Source organism: Canis lupus, chromosome 35 (genome assembly GCF_048164855.1).
Source record: "Canis lupus baileyi chromosome 35, mCanLup2.hap1, whole genome shotgun sequence".
In the NCBI taxonomy this organism is placed as follows: domain Eukaryota; kingdom Metazoa; phylum Chordata; class Mammalia; order Carnivora; family Canidae; genus Canis; species Canis lupus.
Window position 1 is genome coordinate 15401185 of NC_132872.1, and position 16080 is coordinate 15417264.

Sequence of the window (16080 nt, forward strand, 5' to 3'; positions counted from 1 at the left end):
GCCACAACTACTGTGGAGTTACATATATACTTTCCTCACTTACTAAAGTCATGTAGACCTCCTTGCTCTAATTCTTCTTTCTTATAATGACGAGTGATATATTTTTACTTCTGCTTCCAGTCATGATGGAGGACTAATAACAGATTAGCCCTCCTGTCATCAATCACTAGAAAACTGGACAAAATATTTGAAAAAACACTTTTCAGATACTGGACAACTGTGCTGCACAGGACTGGGATCTCAGGGAATGGAAACACACACACGTTGATCTTGTAATACCACTGGAAGCTATCTGGTTTTTCTGCTAATTTGGGAAGAGAAAAACCCAAGAAGAGCACAGAGCTTTGCTGAGTTGAGGGGACAGAGATCAGCACTCAGGCAAGCTGAGGTGACTGTAATCCGTGGGACAAACTATTCAAGAAAAGGAGAATCCTCACTGGACATGTGAGACATTCAGTAGAGACCCCCAAGTTATGCTTCAAGACTAAGGCTAAAAAGAAAAAAAAAAGACTAAAAGGCTAAAACAGCTCTGGGGCACAGAGTATTCTAGAATAACCCAAACAAAGCTTAAAAACAATCTTCCAGAAGATCAAGTTGATCTTAAGAAATTAACTGACTGCCAAAAAATAACTCAATTCTTATTAAAGAATGACCACAAAACTCAAATAATTGACAAGAGGACATTCACAATGTCCAGCGGCATCCAATTAAAATGTACTGAACATTAAAAAAAAAAAAAAAGGAAAAATAAGTCAATAGAAGCGAACCCCAAAGTGACAAATATGGAATTAATAGACAAGAACTTTAAAACACTTATTATAATTATGGGTAAAGAAATAAAAAAGTATGAATATAATATGAGAATCAGAAACTGAAAAGAACTGAAAAGAACTTCTAGAAGTGAAAAAGCACAATATCTGAATGGAAAAAGTCACTGCATTGCCTTAACAGACACCAAAAAAGAAAAGAACCAATGCACTTAAAGACAGAAACTATCCATATAAAGCATGAGTGTGTGTGTGGGGGGCGGGGGGAGAGCTAAAAAAAAAAAAAAAAAAGAAAGAAAGAAAATTGAGTATAGCTTTAGTGATCTGTGGAATAAAGGGATTGACTGTATAATTGGAATCAAAGAGGAAGGGAAGACAGGCAAAAATATTTGAAGAATTGCTAAATATCTTCCAAATTAGATGAAAAACACATTGATAGCTCTAAGAAACTCAATGAACTCCAATAAGGGTAAGCATAAAGAAAACTACTCCAATACGTGTCAAACTCAGATTTGCTGAAAATTATGATAAAGAAAATCCAAGATGTGTCCAGAGGAAAAAGATAAAGAAGGTTAGAAGACATGTGGCTAAAACTTTAAAGCACTAAGTAAAAAAACAAAGTTGAACAAGAATTCCATATCCCACAAAAATATTTTAAAATAAAGGTGAAATAAAGACATTTTCAGATAAACAAAAAGCCAAGAAAAGTTATTAGCAGACCTGTACCATAAATAATGTTATGGGAAAGTTGCTTGAGTTGAATAAAATGGATTCCAAACAAAACTTGATCAATTCTTAAATTTTTGAAAAAGATACAGTGTAGAGGTTAGAACAACAATAATAAGAATGTATTATTAGGCTCATAACATAGGGAGAAACAAAATATATAAGAATACTAAGGAAGGGAGAGAGGACACTGAAGTAGTGTGTGTTACAGGTCTTACAGGACACACGAGGTAGTATAATGTTATATTTAGGTAGACAATGACAGATTAAAAATGCATATGCCCAGACCCAGAGAGATCACTAAAAAGGTAAAATGAGGAGGTATAGCTAATAATTCAATAAAGGACATGAAAAAGGCTGAAAATTCTCAGTTGATTTAAAAGAAGACAAGAAAAGAGGGAGAAGGAACAAACAACTGATGGGACAAATAAAAAGCAAATAAAAGGTGGTAAACTCAAGCCCAACCATGACAAGAAATATATTTAGTAAGAATAGGTTAAACATTTCAATTAAAGTCAGGGATTTTCAGACTAGGTGAAGAGGCAACTCACCTAGATGTTAGCTATGTGAAATGCATTTTAAATATATAGATAGGATAAAACTAAGAGAAAACACGTACCATGAAAATATGATTCATTAAAAAGAAGTTTAAACTGGAGTGTCAATAATAATACCAAAATGACTACAGGACAAGGAAAATTACCAGAGATAAAGAAGAATTTTTCATAATGATCACAGGATTAACTTAGGAAAACATAGCACAACAATCTTAAAAGTTCATATATCCAATAAAATCATATGAGTAATAGAACTGAAAGGAGAAACACCAACATTTACAAATACAGTTGGAAATGCCACTCCTCTCTCAGTAACTGATAAAAATCAAAACTAAAATTCATTATGTATAAAGAATCCTTGAATGACATGAGCAGCCAACACACAACCTAATTGATATTTATAGAATACTACACGCAACAACAGCAAAATATACATTAGTTTTGGTACACATGGAACATTGAGTAAGACCATATGCTGGGCAATAAAAGACGACTCAAAATGTTTAAAGGGATTGAAATCCTATTGGTATATTTTTTAATCATAACAGATTTTAGTGAGCAATCAGTAACAAAAATATACCTGGAAAATTCAGAAGTGTTTAGAAACTAAACAAACATACTTCTAAATAACTCAGTGGCCAAAGAAGAAATAATATGGGAAATTAGAAAGTATTTCGAATTGAATGAAAATGAAATTATAACATACCAAACTTCTGAGATCTTTTTTTTTTTTTTTACAAACTTCTGAGATTTTGAAAAAAGAATTGCCTAAAGAAAAGTTTACAGCTTTAAATGCTCGTATTAGAAAAGAAGAAAGGTCTCAAATTAAGATCTCAACTTCTTCAAGAAGCTGAAACAGAAGGGCAAATTACATCCAATGGATGTTCAAAGAAAGAAATAAGAAAGTGAAAAATCAATAAATAAACAATGGGCAAACATTCAACAAAATTAATGAAACCCAAAAAGCTGGTTTTTTGAAAAGATTAATAAAATTGGAAAACCTCTAGTAAGAAAAAAAGAGAAAACACAAACCAATATCAAAATGAAAAAAAGTGACATTACAACTGATCTCATATAAATGAAAAGAATAAGAAAGGTGTGTGATGAATAATTTGATGACAGTTTCAAAAACCAAAGTGAAATGGACAAATGTCTTAAAAGACACAATTAAAATCCTTTCCACATAGAAAGGCCCAGATAGAATCCTAGCAAATTCTATCAATTAAAGGCATCTTAAATATTTTCTGCAAATGGGGAAAAAAAAGAAAAGAACTTTTTAATTCTTTTATGAGATTAGTTAGCATCACCCTGGTACCAAAACCAAAAATATTACCAAAAAAAACCTAAAGATTTTTATTCATAAATATCAAAGTCGTAATGAAAATAGCCCTCAATAACTTAATGAATAAATAAATCATGGTATTTTCATAAAATGGGACACCACACAGCCATGAAGGGAAATTTATTCATGCAACAACATGGATCTCAAGAACATTATGCTGAGCGAAAGAAATTAGACACATAAGAGCATGCTGTGATTCTCTTTATGTGAAGTTCTTTTCTAAAATCATAACTAATATAAAATCACATTAATGGTTTCCTGAGGCAGGGGGGCTTGGGAGGATGGTGGTAGAGGGCATGTATGTATGACACATTTTTGAGGTCACAGAAATGTTCACATGAATGGATACATTTAGCAAAGCTTACCAAACTGTACAATTAAAATGGAACACAATATTAAGTGAATTATATCTCAGTGAAGTTGAATGTTAAAAAAAAAACTATACCTTCAATTTTATCATAGTTATTCTATTTTGAAGGAACGTGTGGGGAGGTAAAGTATAACGAGAAGTCACTGACACAGTCTGGAATCTGTGATATGAGTACTTAGTAAATTCTCAATAACTACTTCATCACAGATTGTTCCTGATGCAGGAGTTTCATGCCCATACTATCCAACTGCTTACTTTGTTCTAGTGACTGTGTCCAATTCTACAGAGATGACTTCACCACACTAAAGGAGTAACACATGAAGAATAGCTACATACATAATTCACAAAATATGGATTCCCTAAGGCATAACGGATATTACGCTCCTATCTATTAAGTACTTCTCTGAAAGAATTTATAAAATATTACTAAAACTGTGAACCGGAAGTCAATTTTCCCCTTTTACTTCATTTTTAATAACTGTGAGAGTGTTGACATGTTGCATGGGCAAGAACTATAAAGACTGTGTCCTAATCAAGTGAAATTTACAACATTAATTAGGCACTTGTTTAATGAGATACATAATTGTTACTGTTCTCCGTGATAATTAACCATAAGGGTAAGCTATTCACATGAACGTCTCTTGTTATTTATTACAGTAGACCCTTGGCATTCACAGATTTAACCTTGCTGGTTTTAACCATTCACGAGTGAATTTTAAAAGGTTATGACAGGCTGTAAGGTTGTAATTTGTAATTTTGTTGAGAAACAAATCTGAATCAAGACCTGGGAGGTTTCTGTGATGGGATAATCATTTAGCTAGTTAATGAGCTTAACAACTGCTTCAATATCCACTTTTCAATGTGTCTTTGTTATTCTCAACTCTTATATATGAGTTTTATAAAAGATAGGGGTATTTAAGAATGTAGGGTTTCTCCAAAGCATGTGAAGTATCCTCTATGAATGTCAATGAGCAGTGCTGTATTATGAATCAAGCTTTTCCTTTTTTTTTATTTTTTTTTAAATATTTTATTTATTTATGACAGATACAGAGAGAGAGAGAGAGAGAGGCAGAGACACAGGCAGAGGGAGAAGCAGGCTCCATGCACCGGGAGCCCGATGTGGGATTCGATCCCGGGTCTCCAGGATCACGCCCTGGGCCAAAGGCAGGCACCAAACCACTGCGCCACCCAGGGATCCCAAGCTTTTCCTTTTAAATTTAGAAATGGTTCCTTATTTTTTTAGTTAATTCTTATTTCTGCAGTATCTACAATCAATCATGATCAATGCAGATTGCCACTACACATTACACAAGTTAAATGTATAAAGTCGGCATAGATCTTATTCCCTGAGACATGAGATTTATTTACTTACAACTCCCTTTTCCTAATGTCTGGGAAGTAAGGTTCGTTTCTATGTTCTGTCTGTATATCCCATCCCATAAATCCTTTCCTGTTAACCCCCTAAGAGACAGGGAGGTTTTCTTCAAGCCTCATATGATGCTATCACATAGCAGATGCTCAATACTTGCTGATCTATGACCCGTGCACATGATCTGCTCTGATTTCTCCTCTTTGCCACTGGTCCCCACAGAGGTGTTGGATGCTAGCACATGTTGGGAAACCTGTGTCAGCTGAACCGGAAACCCCGAATTCCTAACTTCAAGGAACAGGGCAGAGTTATGTCTGAACTGGTTCATGAGAAGGGAGTGAACACCATGAAAATAGTTTCTAGATTCTTAGGACTCAGCAATCTTATAAAGATTGACTGAAGCAGAAGGTCTAGAAAGAAGTAGGCTCAATAATGCCAACATGTGGGGACACTGTTCCTTCAGCTTAGGCAAAAGAACAAATGTAACTTGTAAGGACTGACCAAAGGTTCCTCCCCTATGCCTGCCGCCACTTGAGGTGGGTGTTGGACGAGATGCTTTAGATGTGCTCAGGTTCTTATGCTATCTCCTTGATTCTATCATTGCTCCCATAATACAGATGAGGAAGCTGGGCTTGGACAGAAGAAGCAATGTTTCCATGTTCGTAGAGCTAAGATTCAAATTCATGTTTATGTAATTCCAAAGTCTCTGTGTAAACCATCACACAAAATTGCCTATCGCCCTCTCTTGAGTATATCCGGTCTCTTCTTGATTTGACTGAAGAAGGGGGATGGAAAGGCAGGAAGACACCGAGCACCTGAAAGGATAGAGGACATAAACTAGAGGAAAGAGTGGCGATGCTCAGTCACCTGCTCTGGTTATTTGCATCTGAACTAGTCAAATAAAAGCTATGGCTTATGTTTCTTTACCTCTGGCTTGGGCTCCAGGTTCCATTAAAGGTAAACAAAGACGCTTTCCCTTGAGACTCAGAGGTTTTTTTGCTTGTTTTTGATTTTTTGTTTTTTTGCTTTCTTAATCTGCTCCAGCCCAGAGCCGAACACAGAATGGTCATTCACTATGGGAAAATACTCTTTAAAATTACTTCAGAGGGCATTTTTTCTCCAGTTTTATTGTTCGTTTATACTCTTCAGTAATATAGTTCCTTAAAACGCAAGGTCTATTCCTCTAATATCTAATATCAAAGACTTCAATGAGGCAGGTACAAGAAGAAGTGACTACAGGATGTCCTTATGGCAAACTCTTCAAATGTGAGCTTAAATCATGAGGTTTATTCATAAGATAGAAGAGTGTTAGATAATTCATCTCACAAGGTAGCATTGGATTTTTCTCCAGTCACCAGAGAATTTTAACAGCCTAGTTGTTGTTGAAAATGTTGTACCTTCGAAATGGAAGGCAGTGTCCCTCCTTATCACTGGTAAATCAATCTCATTACTTCTACTGCATATATGTTCTAGATTTTAATTTTTCAAAGTGAAACTTAATATGACACATTTTAATGAAAATTCTTATCTTGGCTTTGGTCTTAATCCTTACATTAAAATACACAAAACAGTGATATTTCACCTGAATTATAATGTGTATGCACAGCCAAGTATCTAAATAAAGCAGACTGATGATAAAGGTGATGGAAAAGTATTTGTAGGAAATTAGACACCCACATATAATGCTACGATGTCCCCAATCATAAATCCTACTCATTTCCAGGACACAAATCAAATGATTATGCATTTATTTGCACTTTTTCCAAAGCTAAATATTTTAACATCAGAATGCTATGCTGTCCTCACCACAATGGGCGTCTTTGCTCTTCAACCCCTTGCCCTAATGCTGTACCATACTACCCACTCACATTACTTCATCTCTAAATTTGCCCACAAGGTAATCCTTTAATTTAGGACTGTTAGTGGAATTTTAACCACCAAAAGACCCTCAAAGAAGATATTAATTGCTACTTTTGCATCAGGCACAGTATTGTATCCCAAGCTACTCTGCAGAAATATTATCCATCATACTGTCATATATACTTTGTGAAAAGATGTATTCTCAGAGAAAAAAATGACCAAAATCATTCCATTTTTGATGTAGTTGTTGTAATGATCAAAATTTTACATGCTACAATAAGAACCAAACTCTAATTCTCCTCTAGAAACTATTAATATGAGCCTCCCCAATCTCATATTTAATCCAGCATCTAAGTTCCTTAACTAGTACCACGGAAAAAAGATATCTGGCAAGTTTGTCTTTGTGGTTAATAATTATGCTATTCTTAGCTAAAAGAAAAAAGGAAAAAAAAAAACCTAAAAAGAGCCTCCTAAAATCTTCAATACTGAGCATATTTTAGATTGTGAGACAAAAGGCCATATATTAAATGCAGAACATCACTATTGTCTTATTCCTTCCTATTGAAAGGTGAGATAATACAGGAATCATTTCCCTTACCAATAATCTACTTTTTCCATTGAGGGTGTCATTAAACAGTAGAAAATAAAATACTGGAACATCTTATCTGTTTGGTTAATAGTTACTCATCCCATAAACCACTGAAGTGATCCCTTGGACATACTTGGTTAAAAATTACATGTATTTTTCTTTGGGGTCTTAAATTTAATTGAATGGTATTTTGCACCACTTCCCGAAAGGAAAATAGGAAATATAATGTGCCCTGCCCTGTTTCTTCCTCTGAAGGAAGAGAACCTAATAACAACAACAAAAAAAAAGTGAGACAGAAAGAGGTATCATCTGCTATGGGAAACTAATATTAGCCTTGAGGGACAGCAATTTTGTAAATATAAAACCCAGAGTAGGCAGTTTTGTTTGAATTAGAGAAGTAGCTGGAATCTCAGCTTGGCATCTCCCTGCACCCAGGCACTAAAGTCATAATCTGGCTGCACAAAGGCACCTTGCAGGGGAATTGAGCTCATGAGTTAAGCACCAACAGGATCCATTAGTGACTGCCACGAGGGTTCAGAGCAACGGTGGTGTGAGGAGGGAGGTGAAGCAGGTCAGATACAAAGGAGGGGAATCTTTCTGGTAGAGACAAGCTTGCATAGCTAATAAAATGAAGCCAAGGGTCTTTTTTTATGTCTTCGATTCACTCAACACTGACAGGACTGGATGTTTACATGATATGCTCTTATGAGATGCTACTCTTCTTTGAGGCAAGAGACACTCCTTACTGAAGGTAAACAGTCAAAATAACATTGTCTTCATGCTCACATAATTAAATGGCCAAACAGAGCTCAGAGGTTTTTTATTAGCCCACAGACCAGGCTAACAGCTACAAATAACAGGTCATCTACTTGATTGGGAATTCGTAAAGGCCACTACAAGATGACATGCTTCACTTGATAGTGAAAGAAAGGAGCGTTGCTCTGCTGTGACATGAACATTTCCATTATTTAAAACTAAGAGCTAAAGGTGGACTTTTGGAGAAACAATAGAGGGATTGCAACAAATTTTATAATATGAACTCAAAAAAATATTGAAATTAACTCTCAACAGTATTTAAAGTTATCTATCTCCTGCCCAAGCTGGGATGGCTGAAGGCCGTGGGTGACCCTGGCTGGAAGTGCCTCCTCGGGAGCCATCAGAAGGTGGCCCAAGCAGCAACGGCTCTTTCCCCAGTCCCATGCAGTTAGCTCAGACACAGTGTTTATGAGGAGTGTCATCATGTTTGGGACGTATGCCCTGCGATGTGATGGGAATTCTGGTTCTGCTCTCAATGACAACTGAGCGCTACAAAGGTGAGCTTGTCTTCTCCTAAGTGGACTGGAAATAGTCCTCTGAAATAATCTCATCATTAGCAATACTCTGCTAATAGAGATGCAAAAGAATTTATGGGCCACTGCCCTCCAGGAATTTACAATCTTGTTTCATGTGGCTTGTGTTTCAAACAACAAAGCAAGGTAGTTTGAATGCAAGCACCTTAAAAGTGGGAGGCCTATCTTATGCTTTTATTTTTTTCTTTTCTGACACAGTACCCAGTGCACACAGGTGTAGAGCCATATAACCACCTGCTGATCTGATCTGATTTTAACCTCAATTAGCTAGAGGTCCACAATTTCTTATCTGAAATGTATCTTTTGGGAACAGATACATTTTGGAATTCTGAATGTTTCAGATTTTTAGAAAGGTGATAGTTACTTATTCCACATATTTATAAAACAACTCCAGCAGGGTCTGGTACAGAACCCCATAATCAAGCATATAAACATTTGTACAGGAAAATATAAGTATTCACATTAAGTGAAGGAAGAAATGACTATATTTAACTTCATGATAGTCAGCAGTGTAGGTCAAATTTTGGTGTAAAATGAGTTAGGAAAAACTTTAGATGCCTAGAGATTTTTGGAAATGTAGACGATGTCTGTATAACAGCAATACACATCACAGGAAAGACAGGAGTTCAGAGGCTAGGAGTCAAGTAAGCTATGGAAAAGTGGAGGTTAAACAGTATTTGGGAGGACCCAGACTGGTCGGTTGGGAGGACTCATGTGACCACTCTGAAGGCACTGGGTTAGGTATGGTGGGTCCAATCAAGAGCATCAGACTGGGAGTCCCAAGTCCCTGGAGCCACCCGCATGCTAGGTTATGAAGCAACATGGTGAAAGCAGGGCCTGAGAAATACCGACTAGCCAATGATAATGATCATAACAATGATGGTGAGTGTGGCTGTTATTTATGTTCTTCATTGGAGAGCTTCTCGAGCTCTAGGTTCTTCTAGAGCACAGGAGAATCCAAGATTTGGTGACCAATAGTAGGGAGCAGAAAAGGGGACAAGGCAAAAAAATGTCAACAGATCTATAGATTTACATCAAGTCTGCGGATGCTAGAAGCTTGTATAAACATACAATGGGAGAAAAAGAAAATAAAGGTAGGACATATACTTCATTACAAGTTTACAGGATAGAAGCTCTATTTGTCTGAGAAAAGGATTACAGTGTGGATAATAGCAGAGTTTACTACCACAGACTGAGTGGAATTGTGAGAATGATCACATTTCATCCAAGAAAACAGAACATTAATTCTCAAAAGCACAGTGAAAGGAGAAAAATACCTGCTCAATTGTAGGAGAATTATTATAGGGGCTGGATAAAGGGATGCGATGCTCTTGAAGAGAAGACAAAGCCTATAAAATCCCCAGGGAGTGAGCAGCTCATATTACAGACATTGAACCAATTGTGAGGCTGGGGAGGAGGAGTAGAAGGGATGGGGCAGCTATGCATGGAAACAGAAGGTAAGACCTTCTAGGCCCCAGTAAAAGATTGAGGCCATTTTCAGACTTGAATCAAGGAATTCTGATTGAAAGTATCATGCATGATTGCCAGTGAAAGACCTAAACAAGGTGAAAGCCCCTCAAGGCCTGAGAATGACAAGATGCAACAAAACGGGAAGGGTTAAATGTTCTCACACGGAGGAAAACACTGCAGCTCATGTGAAGATGAGGAGCAGCTGTGGGTTCAGAAATAGACCTTCCTTGTTCATAGAGATGAAGCATGTTGTATTAAGGGAGGGTGGCACGCACTTGGAAGAAGAGTCATGTTCTCCTAACAGCCCCAGAATGGGTAACACATCAAAGTGGTTAAGCACATCTGTGTGTTAAAGGAAAAAGCATAATGTTTGCTTTTGATTGTAGCCTGTTTTTTTTTTTTTTTTAAGTTGCATTTCTATGTAAGTTGCTTGGAGGAGAGGAGGGAATGAACATACTCAATATAAGTGGCTTCAAAAGCTGCAAAAATCTTTTATCACTTTTCCTCCAAAGAAGCTCACAGTGCTTTGCTAGAATCTCATTTTAGTCCAAAAGGATTTGGCAAAATTCAGCAATGGAGGTAGAATGGACAAAGATTCTTAGAAAGACGTGTGCAAGATTTCACTGTAAGTCTAGGTGCTCTACTGTGTTCACAGGACAAAGGAGGCCTCCAGCCAAGGTGCATGGTACAAGGAGATCAAAGAACAGCCAACAGGAAAAATAGCCTCCTGATAACAATTTGTGCATGAATTCTCCAACAGGTATCACGACACCATTTAGGAAGAAAGTTTTACTTTTTAGTATCTTCAAAATTGAACCTAAAGACCCATTTTATTTTTTTTCCTTCTAAAACCTAAGTTTGAATAACATATTATCTTATATTTAGTATGGTCTGGGGAAATATACATTTTTTAAAAATACATAAGTATTTACGTTAAAAATACGTAAAAATATCTAGCAAAAGATGCTAGATAGTTCAAATTTCTTTTCTGTGAAATACAATCCAGGCTAACATTAGACCCATTAAATGTAAAAGTAGATAGAAAGGATTGTGTTTTTTATTTCCATCCTTCCTCATTTAGACTTAAACATGTCTGTGATAAGTTCAAGTTTATGTTGGTTTATGCATACATATTTTAGTTTAGCATTTCAGTTTCTGCACCAAGCAAAAGGGCCCAGAGGCTATGTGATGTGTGTCTACGCTGAGTGTATGTGTGGAATGATGGTAAGAGGGAGGGAGGGAGGGAGGGAGGGAGGGAGGGAGAGGGAGAGAGAGAGAGAGAGAGAGAGAGAGAGAGAGAGAGAGAGAGAGCATGGAAAGAAGGAGCTGCCAGACACACAGGTAAAAAGAAAAGCACCAAGAGCAGAGGGCTTAAAATCTACACGTAGAACACAGGAAGAAAAGTCAAAAAGTATGGCAAGTATCCCATAAGAAAAGGGGTGTAACACAGTACAAAGCCTTCAATTTATTTATTTTAGAATATCATTTTAGTCCAATCTGCATTCAGTTCAAAACAAGAAAAGGCTCAGAATATTTAGATGAGTGATGCCAGAAAGATGCCTGAATGTTCCTCTGTTTTGTGAAACGTTGACAGAAACATCTACCTCAAGTACTTGGCTACAAATCTGTGCAACAGACCTTTAACAGAGAGTAAGCTGGATGACGAAGTGAGGTGCTCTAAGAAAATACATGCACTTCAGTGTGGCTATACTGTTTTTCTAACTTAACGAGAGATGACACACATATATATATATCTCTCTCAACTGTTTTTAATTTAAGATGGTTTTTCCCTTATGAGGTTCCACCCATATGTGCAGTGGGGTCATATGATATCTCCTTATAAATAGCTTTCAAATGGCAATAGGCACTGGAGTATAGAGCTCTGTTCTATACAGATGCAAAGTCATCTGATGTGTAAGGAAAGGATGATGTATTAAATTGCAGCAGCTGAGCGTCTTCTGAGTACAACCCCAGAGGCTGTGCTATAACCTAGCTACTAAAGTCTGATTGTCCTTAATAATTGATGAATCGGAAGCAACAGAATTGCTTGGCACTTTCCATCTGAAGAATCCTAAAATGTTAGTGCAAGAAGGGCCTCACAAATTATCTGGAAACAAATGCCCTCCTTTCACAGATGAGGGAACAGAGGCCCAGAAAAGTAAAGCTATTTCTGCAAGGATTCACTCATGGCAAAGCTGGAACAAAAGTCTAGATCCATACTTCTTGATGCCCAGACTGATGATCTTTCCAGTATTTATCTGCGATCCAGTGTGAACTCTGAAGCTAGACTGCCTGGGTTCTGATCCTGGCTCTCATAGCTGGGTGACCCTGGTGAAGTTAATGTTGTGAACTGCAATCTGTTTATGTGAAAGACGAAGATAATCCTAGCATGTGCCTCACCAGGTTGTTACGAGGACTACAGGAGTTAATACATATAAAGCACTTAGGGCAATGCCTTGCATTTAACAAATGCTAAATAAATGTAAGCTCTAATTAGTGTTAACATATGTTATCTCAAAACAGCTCTAAGAGAGCTCAGGAGTCCATTTAACACATTTTAGTAACAGTGGAACAAAAAACTTGGGAATAACCACACACAAACAGAAGGAAGAACAGCTTCAGTTTGCCTTCATCTCCCCTAGGTTGGCTCTGCTCCCTGAGTGCCTGGAAGGAACTTTCAGCTAGAAAGAATTCCCCTGGCTGGGAAAGGGAAGGTAGGATGAACCACCAGCTCCCCCAAGGTTTTGGAGCACTACAGGAAGGATCTGCCTGAGTTTCACCACACCCAGAGACAGGCAAAACTAAGGGGCAGAGCCGGATAGGAACAAAGAACAAGAGCAGGGATTAATATAAGCCATACTGGGAGCAACCACGGTTCTCAGTGACCTGCTCTGAATAGGATCCCAGCAGCTTTTGTCCCTGAAAAAACCAATGGCCTATTTGTGTTTTGGGTGTTGAGTTGTATAAGTTCTTTGTATATTTTGGATATTAACCTTTTATCAGACTTGTCATTTGGAAATATCTCCCATTCAGTAGGTTTCCTTTTAGTTTTGACTGTTTTTCTTTTTCTTTAAAGATTTTATTTATTTATTCATGAGAGACACACAGAGAGAGGCAGAGACACAGGCAGAGGGAGAAGCAGGCAGGCTCCCTGCGGGGAGCCAGATGCGGGACTTGATCCCCAGACCCTGGGATCACAACCTGAGCTAAAGGCAGACGCTCAACCACTGAGTCACCCAGGTGCCCCTTGTTGACTGTTTCCTTCACTGTGCAGAAGCTTTTTATTTTGATGTAGACCTAATAGTTTATTTTTGCTTTTGTTTCCCTTGTTTCATGAGATGTAACTAGAAAAACGTTGCTATGGCTGATGTCAGAGAAATTACTGCCTTCATTCTCTTCTAGGACTTTCATGGTTTCAGGTCTCAAACCTCAAATGGTCCTTAATCCATTTTGGGTTTATTTTTGTGTATGATGATGTAAAAAAGTGGTCAAGTTTCATTCTCAACTTCCAAAAAACATAATCCAATTAAAAATGGGCAGAAGAATTGAATAGACATTTCTCCAAAGACATCATCCAGATGGCCAACAGACACATGAGAAGATGCTCAATAGGACTAATCATCAAGGAAATGCAAATCAAAATCACAATGAGCTATCATCTCATACCTGTTGGAATGGCTAAAATCAAAGAGGCAAGAAATAATAAGTGTTGGTGAAAATGTGGAGAAAAAGGAACTCTCATGCACTGTTGGAAACGCAAACTGCTGCAGCTACTGTGGGAAACACTATGGAGGTTCCTCAAAAAAGTAAAAATAGAACTACTCTATGATCCAGGAATCACACTACTAAGTATTTACCCAAAGGTAAAACAAAACCTAAAACATGGCAGTGGCTTTAGGACCAAGCTACATGCAACACTGGAAGGGCTCTGAAGAGAGAGCTAATAATAAAGCTTGAAGGCCTTCAAGAAAGCTTTTGGTACGCATTTAACAGAAGGTTAGGATAATGCTATTAAAGCTGAAGGAAAGGGAATCCTTCCATATAGTGGGATAAAGTTTAGCAGCATTGTTGCCTGTGATGACATGGAAAAAGTCATATAATGCAATGGGGTATTTACCTAAGGAGATTTCCAGGCAGAATGTTCTAAATGCCTACTGTTTTAAGTGCATATGACAGAGACAGATGGATTTTTTTTAAAGCAATTGTTTAATATTCAGCATCAATTTATCCTAGGGTAGACTGCAAAGTGTGTCCCCTCCCGCCAAATTGCAAGATTTCGCCAATTTATAGAGGTAAAAACCTGAAGAACCTACATGGAAATAGATCCTAAGGGTTTTGGATCAGGTGGATGGAATATAATGAATCAAACAAAATTTGTACAGACGTACTGTCAAGATTCTTGATTTAATATATTGAGTGGCTAGTAGTAGCTCTAAGAGTTCAGTTGGATGACTGAAATCCAGGCCCAAATGTGGACTCCACCACATGAAGGTGAAATTCTAATTTCCTTGGGATACCAAGAGGAAAGTATCCACAGGCTTAAGGAGGCCAGATGTTAAAGATTTATCATGTAAGGTGTGCTTAACCACTCCTCAAGAGTACTTTCTAGGAGCATCCTGAGAACATTTTTGACCAATTTCTGTATGAAATGCATTCATGAGGGGAGCTCTGGCATCCCTGAAGAGTCCTGTGGTGGCTATTCTCTGTAAATCAGGAGTGAGAGTGGACACTGTTGCCAATGAACTGGGCTGAGTTAAATGGGAGAAATGACATCCAAGGATGGGAGAGGCCAAGTGACAGCACTTAACCACTAGAAGAAGGTGGATGTGTACCAGACTAACAATCCTTGGATATCATTCATAAATATAACACATCCTATATTACCAGATTATGTACTGAAAAGCTTTAGAATCCATACATATTTTATATTTTTCCCCACTCTTTTACTTCACATCCTCAGTCATTCTTACTTTCAAGATTACTAGAGATAGACATTCATTCTTTCTCTACCTCTGTTCAACAGTTGCTCCTCCCTATACCTCAATCTAGTTTTTTTCTAATAGTTCCAATTTAATTAGAAAAAAATTAAATCAGAAAATACGTGCCCACTATCTGAAAAATCCACATAGCATAAAGTATATATGGAAAAAAATCATGCAAAAAAGGTTGATGTGACCTGTAAGGACAATTAATGGGAGATTGTCTTCAAATATGGATATTTCAAATATGAATATTGATTCAGAAGCAAAATTTCTGAATTTTGACTGTATTAGTTAAAGCATTTACAAATCGTTTGGAATTTTGATCTAAAATAAAGGTTAAACTTAACAGAGAGAAAAATAATTGGGTTAATAAAATCAATGTAACTGCAAGAAAGATGTCTGGATTAACAAAACAATCCTTTATAACTGTCAACACACTCATAAATACACGAACGTAAACAAACCATTTAACTAAAATAGAGGGGTAAGATGAAAAGATTATAATCTAGGGCAGCCCGGTGGCTCAGCGGTTTAGCACCGCCTTCAGCCCAGGGTGTGATCCTGGAGACCCGGGATCCAATCCCACGTTGGGCTCCCTGCATGGAGCCTGCTTCTCCCTCTGCCTGTGTCTCTGCCTCTGCCTCTGTGTGTGTGCGCGCGCGTGTCTCATGAATAAATAAATAAAATCTTTAAAAAAAA

General features: G+C 37.3%; 1 protein-coding gene across 17 annotated transcripts in view; it reads right to left on the minus strand.

The window, feature by feature from the left end:
- The window catches only part of NECTIN3 (nectin cell adhesion molecule 3), a 301843-nt gene that overhangs the window by 191725 nt on the left and 94038 nt on the right, over positions 1-16080 (minus strand). The window contains exon 8 of one of the 17 annotated variants that reach the window (XM_072812407.1): positions 5785-5946. The exons of 15 other annotated variants lie outside the window; for them this stretch is intronic. In XM_072812407.1, coding sequence (XP_072668508.1) covers positions 5800-5946 — 147 coding nt within the window. In that variant the 3' untranslated portion in view covers positions 5785-5799. Of the gene's footprint in view, positions 1-5784; positions 5947-16080 lie in introns of those variants that run through there. One more of the 17 variants, XM_072812411.1, reaches the window with a different exon arrangement.